Source organism: Amphiura filiformis, chromosome 2 (assembly GCF_039555335.1).
Source record: "Amphiura filiformis chromosome 2, Afil_fr2py, whole genome shotgun sequence".
In the NCBI taxonomy this organism is placed as follows: domain Eukaryota; kingdom Metazoa; phylum Echinodermata; class Ophiuroidea; order Amphilepidida; family Amphiuridae; genus Amphiura; species Amphiura filiformis.
The window spans coordinates 74,356,413-74,369,790 of NC_092629.1; the positions used below are offsets into that span (position 1 = coordinate 74,356,413).

Genomic DNA, 13,378 nt, shown 5'->3' on the forward strand with positions numbered 1-13,378 from the left:
ATAAAAGGACTGTTATATCTCCAAAATGTGAAAAATATCAAATTTTAATAATTTGTCATAAAATTTGTATTATATCGTGAATTTCATAAAATGAAAATTATTTGATACCAGAAAGACATTCACCGTATTCAGAATGCAATTCGATAGGTCTGATGTGCTCTCATGTCCCACAAAAAATGCTGTCGAAACGCTCAAAACGCTCATTCCAGATCCCTTAACACTGAAATATATGTGTACATTTGACGAAAACTTGAATGACACGAACTAAAAAAGAGATTTTATCAGACATAATATTTATTTTACTTAATATCGTTTCATAACATGAGTGTGATTCATGCCCAAGAAAATGATATTAGATCAAGATATCATTTTCATGAGTTGATTGTACTTTGACATCAAGTCATGCAGCAATGTTAAGCTTACAAGAAATGACAACATCATATTGAAGAGCTTTGAAGCCAACTCAAATCTAATAAGCTATACACAATATTTACATATCCATAATTTTCACTTGACCCATTTAAGATAAAAGAGTACTTTGGTCGCAATATCAATGTTTTATTCTTGATTATTGCTGATAAATCAATGCAGCAATATTTGCAAGTATGCGCTGATACCTGCATAACTCTCCAAAGTTGATAAAAAACAGCATACCTAAGTAACTAGCTTAAAAGAAAGTCTTATCTTATAGATCCAATGTTTTAGGAAAATTCGTTCCACATGCCCGGGTGTCTTCAAAAATATATTTTGTTCTTGATCATTTCCAATAAATCAATACTTGGAATGATTGAGAATGGTGCAATAATGCCTTGAGACAATAATTATAATTTATATATAATAATAATTATCATACAAAGCGATCTGCAAGATACCAATGGTTATAGGTAACTTCACTAAAAAAGTACTCTGGTAATGCCAATATATTTTTTCTTGATTAGGCCCTACTGCTAAAAATCAATAGTGCCGTGTTTCCTATGGCATGGCGCCTTAAACATTTTCTATTATTATGTTCCATGTATATTAAGGGGGTACTACGCCCCTCAATAAATTTGTGCCTATTTTTGCATTTTTCTCAAAAACTAATAACACACTGGTAACAAAAGTTACGTATATTATTGGGGCAAGGAATCCAATTACTACACTGGAATTTCAGTGACCCAAGCTAAGCGGTTCGTTATTTATGGTAAGAAATAAGGTACCGCTAGGATGTACCTCATTTCCTATCATATATACCGAACTGCTTGTCTTGAGTCACTGAAATTTTAGACTATGCCATAGTCGAATTTTATTAAAAATATGTTATTATTAGTCATGATGAACCCATTTCGTTGAACTCAAAATTATACTGATGTTTATTAAAATTAAAGTATTCAATAGTAAAATGGTCATAAAGAGTTAAAAATATCAGACGATTAGTGACAATAAAAGTAATTGAATGCAACATTATCTATAATTATAACGGCTCACTTTAATACTGAACAATTCTGATTTTGGAATCTACCAGTTTATTGATAGCGAACCCCGAAATTTTGGAAGCTAACAAAACAGAGGGAGTAGGGTGACTGATCAGATGTGAAAATCTATCAATTGTGCACACATTAATTAAATCAGAGTTTTAAGCTTAAATACAATATCCAGAGTATGCACAATGGGCAAGTGGACTACAGGGTAGTCTACTGAAATTTCAGTGTTGTAATTGGACTCCTTGCCCCAAAAATATACATAAATTTTGTTACCAGTGTGTTATTATTTTTTGAGAAAAATGAAAAAATAGTCACAAATTTACCACAGGGGTGTAGTACCCCCTTAACAGTTTTCATTCCAAGTTGTAAAAAGATTGTATAATCTTATTGATACTAATGGTTTTGGAATATCTAATGAACGAAGCACTTTTTCTATGTCAATATTTCGTTTTGATTATTGCTGATAAATCAGTGATATTTAATTAGCAATGAAGCCTTCAGACATTTTCGATGCTACTCTAACTCTAATTTCAAGTTTGCAATTCTCATACCAAGAAATAGTAAATGCATAGTCTTATAATTACTTTAGATGTTTAGGTAAATCAATAATATTTTTGTTTTAAAGTAATTTGGCGCGTCTCTGTCAATGTTGTTTTTCTTGATTATTGCTGGAAAATCAACGGCGCCGCGCCGTGTTTTCTATGTCATACCGCCTTTAGCCGTTTTCTTTTCTATTCAAATTGTTGCAATTTCATACCAAGTTATATAAAAAGTATAATCTTATAAAATTAACTACACTCTTAGAGAAATAAAAGTTCTCAAGAGAAAAGGTATCCAGGAGTTTGAAAGAACCCGAACATGGCTCTTTCTGGCTATTACAAAACTGAGATTTTCTGCCTTTGCAGATCCATTCTTAGTTCTTAATAATATTCAAATAAAAAGTACTTTATCATCTATGGCATATTTTAGTTCTTGATTATTACTGACAAATCAGAGGTTTTTTTTAATGATGCCGTTAGAAAAATATTTCTATAAACACTAACTTTAAGTTTGTAATTCTCATATACTAAGTAATTATAAAAGAAAGTATAGTCTTATACATGTATACTTAGTTCCAATAATTGGAACTCACGGCTCCGACCGTGCCTCAAACGTTCAAAATTTGTAGTTACTACAACTACATGTATATACTAGTTTTTGATGCTTAGGTATGATAGATTGAAAAAACAACAACCACGTACAAATAATATAAAAAGCAAGTTTGTAAAATTTACTAACCTTTCCAGGTATGCTCAATAAAAAGTACTTTGCCATCTATGTCAATAGTATTAATAATTCGTTTTGATGTTCTTGATTCCCGGTCTTGATTATTGCTGATAAATCTGTGATGCTGTATTTGCAGTGATGTGTATTATCCTAACTTCGAGTTTGCCATTCTCATATCAATAAAAAGATAATCTTATAGATCTATGTTTAGGTATATTCATAAAAGAAATGGCGTCGATCAATATTTTTGTTCTTGATTATCCTGATAAATCATGCGCTATACGCAAATGATGCCGTCAGACATGCAACCCTTTTTTTATAATCATACTAAGTAATATACAATTAGAAGATTGATCTTAAGACATTTTGGGGGTAAATTCAATAAAACATTCATGGCATCTTCGTCAATACTAATGTAATATTATTAGTATAATACATTTACTATTCCTGATTATACTGCTGATAACTAAATGATGTGGATGTGGTATTCATAATGATGCAAGGATGCCTTTGGCTTTTTAAAACCAAATAACTGAAAATTGGGCTGGGTGATGGGTGAAAACTTAGCAGCTGATTCGTGACTATACAGGGCGTATCAAAATGATTGGTACCCACCAATTTTGATGTTTATTGAAGAGCCTGCCTCTTCCAAATGCAACATTGGATACTATTGTAATGTCCAAATGTATAGTTTATGGCTTGCTGATGAACAAATAATTTGTATCTTACGTTGAGTTTTGATGCGTCGGACTCATCCATTATTAAAGAAAACTGATGGGTACCAATCATTTTGATACAGCTTACATATCAGCTGTACCTTATTCCGTGCATCATGATAATACATAATGCATAGGCCTAAAATCAGTATCGAATTTCCTTCAAACCTAATAGTCAGGGTCCCTCTTTTTTAATTTTTTTTTTAAAGATATTTGGCCACATTCAATATTAAAAACGCAAATATGAACCCCCCCAATAAAAATAAAACGCGACCTGTTTTTTTTTAAAGATTTTAGGATTGGTCGAAAAGGACAATATAATTAAATTTTAGGACTAATAAGGGTCCCTACAAACTTCCTTATTTGATATTTTATAGACCCGCCTACTTCCCATGCATTTTTAACATGAGAAATACTGATGTTAAAAATACTAATTGAACCACAGCAAAACTATCTGCATGGCGATGAGACACAACATAGGATTATATATTTATTTCAATTTTTTAATCAAATCAGCGTTTTGCTTGAAAACAAACCCAGTTTCACTTTCACAATAACTATACTCAATAATTAATGGCACTATTTGGTTGAATTTGGTACATAACTATCCCTTTTTTTAGTTTACATTCATTTCAATTGCCAAACAAAAACAAATTATTGGGCCCTTTAACTTCCACGCTCTGCAGATATACAAATCCAAAACACGGTTCGGGATAAAGACATCTCGATGCACTATCTTGCCATCGGGGAAGGGGGTCAAAACATTTTTACTGTATTATTTTGCTATCAGCATGTTGGGGTAAAGTACAACCTACGGGTGATTATAGGATTTTGCTGAAAAGGGGATGGAAATTCTCTGGATGATGACAGTGTAAGGTTGAGGATATGATACAGATGGTAAATGGGGCATTCCAGTTGAAATCCATACACCCCCTATGCATATGAAAGACATGACCCTAGTCTACCACACAGGGGTGTAGATTTCAAATGGAGTCGCCCATATTCAGGTACCCCATTTAAACTTCACACTCTGCGTATGCGTACCTTTGTGCATCCTTGTGGAAAACGTTAAGGGATGGGGTATGAACGTTTGGACAGTATTTATTGTGGGACATTAGAGCACATCAGACATATCGAATTGCATTCTGAATACGAAGAATGTCCTTCTGATATCAATTTGTTTATTTTTTTTTTAAATTCGCAATGTAGGCCTAATACACATTTTATGGCAAATGATTAAAATTGATATTTTTGATATTTAACAGTACTCGAAGTAAACTTTATAAATCTGATGATTTATACTTAAAAGTGTATGTAGGTGGGATGAAAAGCCGACGATCAATTGAAAATTTTGACCTTTCGCATTGAAGATATGGATTGTTTCCCAAAACAGCAAAAAAATTAGGTCTTTTAGGAAAAAAATCCATATCTTCAATATGAAAGGTCAAAATTTTCAATTGATCGTCAGCTTTTCCTCCCAGCTACATAGGGCCTACACTTTAAGAATATATCATTAGATTTATAAAATTTATTTTGAGGACTGTTATATATCAAAAATGTGAAAAATATCAAATTTTAATAATTTGTCATAAAATTTGTATTATATCATGAATTTCAAAAATGAAAATTATTTGATATCAGAAAGACATTCTTCGTATTCAGAATGCAATTCGATATGTCTGATGTGCTCTCATGTCCCACAAAAATACTGTCAAAACGCTCATTCCATATCCCTTAAGAAAACGTTTTGTGTTTGCTGCGTTTCCTCAAATAAATGCCTGTGAAATCAGTTAAACACAAAGCAATTTTAGAAAGATTAACATTATCCGTATTAAAATAGCAAGGCCTGAATTATCTGCATCTCAGCACACATAATGATGTACCGTATGTCATAATGTAACTTCCCAAATGCGATTTAATACAGACCGTTGATAGAGGGCACTAGACCATAAATACACTGTATCAACATGGTATCAAGCAGCACTTCTTTTTAGTACAAAATAAGTGTTTGAGTAGTATAATAATTTAATAAATTCTAAGGGCAACGACAAATTGTCATATTCCTAATACAAAAACTGCATTAAAATGATTATTGAAAATATTCAGTTTATATACTCACAATATTTGATTTTGTTGTTGTTTTTTATTGATGCCGTTTCAAACACCTAGTTTCAAAACGAAAACAAACTTGGAATATAATAAAATTGTGTTTTGAGGTTTCTAAAATAAGAAGCATGTTCTATTTTCTCTTTTAAGAACCATAATTTGTGCGAAATATATGTCATAATATGTGCTATAGGCCTACTTATCAGTTTATTATTATGCTTCTTCCAAATTGTAATTACAGGAAAAAACAATCCTGTTTCAAATCATTTTAAGATGTTATTTAAATTTAGTTTAAAACTTAAATGTGTTTAAACATCCATTTTACAGATTTAAACCCATTTTGTTTTTACAAAATAGAAAATATTCAAAATGCCACCTACAAAACACAAAAATGAAGAAAACCAAAGATCATGGCAGGTCGATCAGTGTCACATTTAGTTATTCCCGTTGAAATCCATACACCCTATGGAAGACATGACCAGATGTCCTCAATCTTTCACACAGGGAGTGTAAAATCTACACCCTGTGTGGAAGATTATTAAGGTCATGTTTTCCAGAGGGTGTAAGGATTTCAACTGGAATAGCACATTCTCTCAAATTCACACTTCAGATCCATGCATAATGTGCACATACACAGTCAGAGTTATTAAACATACATAAACAGGGCAGTGCAGGCTTTGTAAATATTGACCCAACATCCTTATGATTATCCTGGGATTCCGAACCTCTTTGAGTCATCCGATTTATAACTTTTCCCGAAGGTAGTCGGGATGTTTTCCTAACATACAAAGTGACTTTAACACGTTCACATGTCATGTGAAATTTTTTATTTTAACAAAATTTAAGGGAAGGGGTATGAACGTTTGGACAGTATTTATTGTGGGACATTATAGCACATCAGACATATCGAATTGCATTCTGAATACGAAGAATGTCCTTCTGATATCAAATAATTTTGATTTTTTGAAATTCGCAATGTAATACACATTTTATGGCAAATCATTAAAAATTGATATTTTTGATATTTAACAGTACTTGAAGTAAACTTTATAAATCTGATGATTTATACTTAAAGTGTATGTAGGTGGGATGAAAAGCCGACGATCAATTGAAAATTTTGACCTTTCGTATTGAAGATATGGATTTTTTTCCCAAAACACCAAAAAAAAAAAAAGGTCTTTTTGGGAAAAAAAAACATATCTTCAATATAAAAGGTCAAAATTTTCAATTGACCGTCGGCTTTTCCTCCCAGCTACATATACTTTAAGAATATATCATTAGATTTATAAAATTTATTTCGAGGACTGTTATATATCATAAATTTGAAAAATATCAAATTTTAATAATTTGTCATAAAATTTGTATTATATCGTGAATTTCAAAAATGAAAATTATTTGATATCAGAAAGACATGCTTCGTATTCAGAATGCAATTCGATACGTCTGAGGTGCTCTCATGTCCCACAAAAATACTGTCGACACGCCATAAACGCTCGTTCTAGATCCCTTTTAAGGGATCTTGAATTTGTTTGACTAATAATGAGGACAAAGAGTTAAATTGACCCTTGTGGACTTGAAATTTAAGGGGGTCACAGGATTCTTGAGAAATATGCTAGTAGTTAATGATGGCTTTTTTGTACGCTAGGTCAAAGGTCACGATGACGTCACTTCCGGGTCAAAGGTCAACCGAGGTCATGGGTCAAAGGTCACGATGACGTCACTTCCGGGTCAAAGGTCAGCCGAGGTCAAAGGTCATGGGTCAAAGGTCACGATGACGTCACTTCCATGTCAAAGGTCATCAGGGGGTCAAAGGTCGATTTGCATATTCATGAGATGGGCGTGGCTAATTTGAATATGCATGAGATGGGCGTGGCTAATTAGCATATATGAATATTCACGATGGGCGTGGCTAATTAGCATGTATGAATATTCACGAGATGGGCGTGGCTAATTAACACGAATATTCACGAGGTGGGCGTGGCGAAACGTGACGTCATGATGTTGACCAATATGATGAAAGAGTCGCTTTTATTTTAATTTATTTCATTTGAATCAATTGATTTTCATTTTAATTCATTTAATTTCGATGTAATTTATTTCAGTTTAATTTATTTCGTTTGAATTAATTCATTTCGTTTGAATTCATTTATATCAATTCGGTTTTTTTTCATTTCGTTTTAATTTATTTCATAACGATGCGTATATGTGCTAAAAATTTTTTTTAAACTCGCATGACGTCATGATCAAACTAATTTACATATTCATGAGGGGGCGTGTCGATGCATATTTTATGAGGGGTGCGAATGTTTCTAAAATGTTCTTTTCGCGTTTTAAAAATATTAACGAGACGCGACGTTTCAAATACGTGAACGGAGTGTATAAATAGGAGCGATCGAGTCTCGTTAACATCACTTTTCCTGAGATTTCAAGAGGATCGGATCGCAAGCCACGCCTGTTTACGGAGATCAGAGTAACGACTATCAACTGACTAAAATGACTTCGGAATGGGAAGAGGAGAGTGCCTTAGGAAAAGATATTAAAGCGTGGCGTAAACGGGAAAAAGCATCGCCGTATAAGAAGCCACACCCCATGGAACAGCGCCCGATGAGACCAACTGTATTATCCGATGAGATATTGAGGGTTCCCATTTCGGACAGCGATCGTTTCGTCGTCGTGCAATCTTTTAAAGGTAAAATGTACGTGAACATCCGAGATTACTCCAGACACCCCGTTACCCAAGAATGGACGGCCGGATTTCGACGAAAAGGGATAAATCTGACCCTGGATCAGTGGACGGCTTTGAAAGATGCCTCGCCCAAGATTGACGATGCCATACGGGCAATGGAGGATAAAGAAGGAGATAATAACGAATTAGAAACGATTCTTTAATAAAAAAAAATTAAAAATCAACACGGTTTTGTCTTCTTTGTTGTTTATTAACTATCTACAATGATTACACGCATGCATTTTAACTAAATTCTATTTCTTAAAAGGTCGTACAATCTGATTTACGATATAATCCCCGTCGAGTACGTGTTGATTATCATCGTACTGTAAATTCACAAACTCGTTGACCAGAACGTCGTTGATGTCCGCGTCTTTATGGAACATGCGGGTAATTTCGCGCATATCGTAACCGCGACATCGATGATATAGGTAAAAGAGGCAGAATTGTCCGCATACGGTACTGAAATCTCCCTGCAATCTTTTATCGTTGTAAGAATAATTTTTGACATTGTTTTGTAGAAAATCCTCAAATTCCGCGGCTAACGATGGGGGAGAATTACCGTAAGAGTCGAAAAAGTCCCCGTAATCTTCGTTTTGGAGGTAAAACACCACCCAATGGCTACCCTCTTCTCGGCTACTGTCCGTATTGACGATGAAGGAGACGGGAAATGTTTCGATACGGTCGGGTAGTTTGTCCCTGGGTAGGACCCCTCCGAAAGTTCGACGAACGACGTCGTCCGATTCGACGTTGCGAAGCAGTTCTACCGTATCCATCCTTAACGTTCAAAGTCGGCGATGACGTGTCTCGATTTGTTAATTTCCACCATGGAATCCCACTCGGCGTACACGATGAGATTGACGGTGTTGGGCAGCGGGTTCTGAAATTGTAGCTCTAGACGAATCGAACCGGTCTGTATAGGGTTCAAATGAGCTCCGTCGGAAGCGTCGGGCGAAAGGTCGAAGGCGAACAAACTGTATCCGTCGGCAAACTCTTCACGATCGATAGGTACTCCGTGGTCCTTGTGCAGGATGTTAGTACCCTGAAACAAGGTCTGGTCGCCATTATATGATCCTTAGCGTTGGGAGTGTCGAAACGAAGTCTGAGAGGTTTCCATGGGATCGTCTCGCCGTTGCAGTGCAATGCAGCGTAATTGAGGTCGAAATGTTTAAAGTGGTACGGGTTCTGGGGGTACGTTCCGTTGTAGGCGGTGTTATCGACCATACCGAAGACGATACTTCTCGGTAATTGTCCCGTAAAAAGGCTCTCTCTGACGAAAGACAAGTTCCCCTGAGGTATGGAGAAACTTTTGACATCTACCCTTCGTATAGGGTACTTGGCGGTGACTCCTCGTTCCAACTCTTTGGCGTGCTGCATCGTCAGGGTAGGATTAAGTTTGGCGGATCGAACCAGCAAGGTAGCGTCCATAATCTGAACCTTGTATTCGGGCTGGGCATCCAAGTCGTCGTCATTGGCGCGCAGGAGACAGAATGCGTTCTTGCTTCGGTGAAGTTTGAGTTTGAGTTCCACGCCGTTGAGCAGAAATTTTTCCTGACAGAAGATGTCGGCGTGCAGCATTCCAACCATGTCCACCACTCGACTTTGTTGAGTAAATTGGTATCGTTTCTTCAAACCCAAGTTGGCTTGATTATCGGCAGCGGTTGGATTTGCGACGTCCATCCGACCAGAGGTGTCCTTGTAGAAGAGCGAACTGGTCAGTTGAGATTTCATCGCGTCCGAACCGTACGTCAACAGCGTCTCGATCATGGCGCGGTAAGGGTACGTGTTGGAAGCGACGCTCACCATCCTATCGTTCAAGTAGACGTCCACTTGATTGAACAAAGAGTGGAGAAAAAGGTTGGCGGGTCCGCACAGGGCATTGGCGGGTAGATTGGTTCCATCGGGATTGACGATTTTCACTCGCAAGTACAGTTGAGTCTGGAAGAGATCCAAGTAGTTGTCCGGGGATCCGGGTACCGTAAATTCCAGGGGCCCGTCGCCGGTCACGGAATTGAGGGGTTTAAATTCCACAAACTGACTGCTCAAGATATCCATCTGCGTGGGTGGCACGCTGAACAGGTCCGTTTCGGACTTGGAACAGGGGCAAGAGTGATGATTAGCGACTGACATGTTGATTAACGGTCAAAGATATCCGGAGTTCTTTTAGATCTTTTCGCGATCCCGCCTCGCGAGGAAATGGTCGATTTTCCGTTCCGCTTGCGTTTTGTACCTTTTTGCCTCGATGGCTTCTTCCTGGCGATGTTCTTCACCGTTTCGAGACCTCGACGACGAGCCGCTTTTTAAAATTCTGTCCTCTCAATACGTCTTGACCGATGTTCACGCTAGTACGTAGGGCTTCTTTTCCCAACGCTTTGGCCCCGCTCTTCAGGAAAGGAATAGCCGTACGGAACATACCGGAAAGGATGCTTCCTAACCCGTATCCTCTTTGCATCCTGGAACCCCTAAACACCGGAATTTCGCTCCCTCCCCGAACGTAACCACCGTACTGCCTGCCCACCATGTCACCTTTTAAAGTATTTGGTCTTGACGGGTCTGAAACAAAGTTTGGCGACGATCTTTCCGCGTTGAAACCGGATCTTCTCACCTGTATCTCGTCTGACGCGTACGGTAATAGTATCGAAATGTTTCATTCGAACTTTTACGAAATGCGGGGATTGGTAGGTCCGCGTGACGACGTCTCCGGAACCTTTTTTATCCATGTGAACGATGCGTAAAAGAGGCGCGAACGCGTCGCCAATGATCTGGTCTTCGATGATGTCCGTGTACAGGTAGAGGGAGTACATACCGGCGTTTAAATCGATCGGTAGATTGGCCTCGTGAGTACGTAGGAGACGAAATGACAGTAAACCGTGACCCTTCTCCACGAATCCTAGCATGGCCGCGAGTTCCGGGTGAAATTGTATGAAGGCGTTGTTTTTAGTTTGACGCTGACTTTTGAGTGTTCTTGTCCAAAACCAGTTTAATGTTGGATTTTCCGAGCGAATTTAAAAGTTCGTGCACCGCTAAGGACAACTCATCCAGATCGTTGTAATAACCCGGCGGCACCCGTATCGTGTCGGAGTTTAATTCCGACCCATCCCCGCTGTAGAAGATTTCGTTGAAAGGTTCCGTGATGTTGTAGTAGGAAAGGGGAAAGCTGATTTCCGTCAAAGCTACTTCCCATTCGCCGGATAGATCGATGGGTTTGAATAGTTTGGTGGTAAAATCGCTGAGAGTGTTGGAGGGGTAATAGTCGAAGCTGCTGTTACTCGGCAACGTGACGTAAAACTCGTCGACCGCCATGTTATCGTGTTGAAATGTATTAGTCGATATCCTGAAGATCCACGACCCAACTGTTAAATTTATCAGGCCAACCTAACCACTTGACGAAGTATTCGGTCGTTCCGTTCCGTTTTCTCTTTCTGAGAACTTTTTCCACCTTGAATAAATCGCCTTTGGCTTTGATTACTTTTTGAATCTCCCAACCGTAAAATGTACCTTCGATTTCCTCCTCGTTAAAGTCTTTCAATACGTAAACGGGTATTTTTCTATCGATTCTCTCGGATACGACGAATAACTCTTCCGACCATTGAGGTAGATATCCTTTTCTGAATGGAAGTTTCTCCGTGGAAATACGTACGATATCGTCGGGATTGAACAATTTCTCCTTTTTACGTCTTCTTCGAAGCAAGTGTCCGTACATGGTCTTCCACACGGCGCTTTCGTTGTCCTTGTTGACGCTGGCTGGGGCTCTTCGGATAGTACTGTGATAGGCGTCGTTATACCCGCGCACCACATCTTGCAAGACGCGTTGATATTCGGATCCGTTCGTTTTCGTCAAGTGTCTAAAGATTCGACTTTTCAAAGTCCGATTAAACCTTTCCACGATGGAAGCTTTGGTATCGGGATTCTGAGTGGTGAAAAAATGTATTTTCTTTTCTTCGAACAATGCGCGCACGTGGGTGTTCAGGAATTCCTTCCCTTTATCGCTCTGAATTTGGGTGGGTTGTCTTCCGCGATCGAAAATTCTTTTCAACGCCGCGGCCACGGTCTGTCCTTTCTTGTCTTTCGGAGGTTCTACCCAGGCGTATTTGGAAAACACGTCGATACAGGTCAAAATGAATTTATAACCGCGATTAAACTTAGTCAGTCCGGGAAGCTCCACCAGATCCATCTGCCACGTCTGATCGATGCCGTCCGAAAAGTAACTATTTCTGGGAAATCGTCTTCTCGCCGGCTTGTGTAAAGTGTACGCGTCTTGAGCGAGGAGCCATTTCTCGACGTCCTTACGCGTTAAACCGACGCCATCTTCTTTAACCTTTCTGTACAATCTATCGATGCCCCCCAAACTACCGGAACTAGACGGGTCGTAGTATATTCGTTTCAAGTAGGCATCCATTGCGAATCGCTGAAAGACACATTTAAATTCTACTCTACGGATTATCGCTAATCTTACTACTACTTTAAATAAATATCGATTAATAAAGTTCCCACAATTCCTCGTGAGGGAAAGTCTGACGACGCTTCTTGGATTTTCTTAGCTTCCGTTTCGGGGTGCTTTCTTCGACGATCGATTTCCGTTCCCTCAAAAGATCGCGTCGTTTGGTATTGGCGATTAAAGATTCGGGGACGTTGTTGAGCGCTATAGCTTCGTTGAACGATTTCCACCCTACGGGATCTTCGTATCCTTTACGATTTCTCAGAGAGTCGTGGATGAGATCGACCAAGTTGGAGCCCTCGACTTTACTTCCCGACGCGATGATTTCTCCCGAAGGGGTCCAATCCAGATAGCCTTTGGACCGATTTCGTTTGAGATTGTTCATGAGAGACTTGGCTTTGGTCTTGAAGGAGGCCGGGACGGTTTCCAAAAGTTCCCTTTCCATCGCTTCGTCGACGTTCTTGACAGCTTCTTCCTTAATTTCCCCTTCTTCTTCTTTTTCTTCGTTCTTCATCGGTTTGACCGTAATGTTCAAAGGTTCTTTCGATCGACGTTTATCTTTTTTAAGGAACCGTTGCAACGTCTGGTGGTAGAGTCGCATCATATCGTGCGTGGAAAGATCGGTGCGGTCCAGTGTGCGCTTCATGTCCTTTTCCGTATCCCC

The 13,378-nt window shown here is 38.3% G+C and overlaps 1 protein-coding gene across 1 annotated transcript; it reads right to left on the bottom strand.

Moving 5' to 3' along the window:
* Positions 1-9,200: 9,200 nt before the first annotated feature.
* On the bottom strand, positions 9,201-10,406 carry LOC140142982 (uncharacterized protein F54H12.2-like). Its single transcript, XM_072165012.1, has one exon. It carries the CDS (start codon positions 10,404-10,406, stop codon positions 9,201-9,203), a length of 1,206 nt encoding a protein of 401 aa, XP_072021113.1.
* Between the last annotated feature and the right edge of the window lie 2,972 nt (positions 10,407-13,378).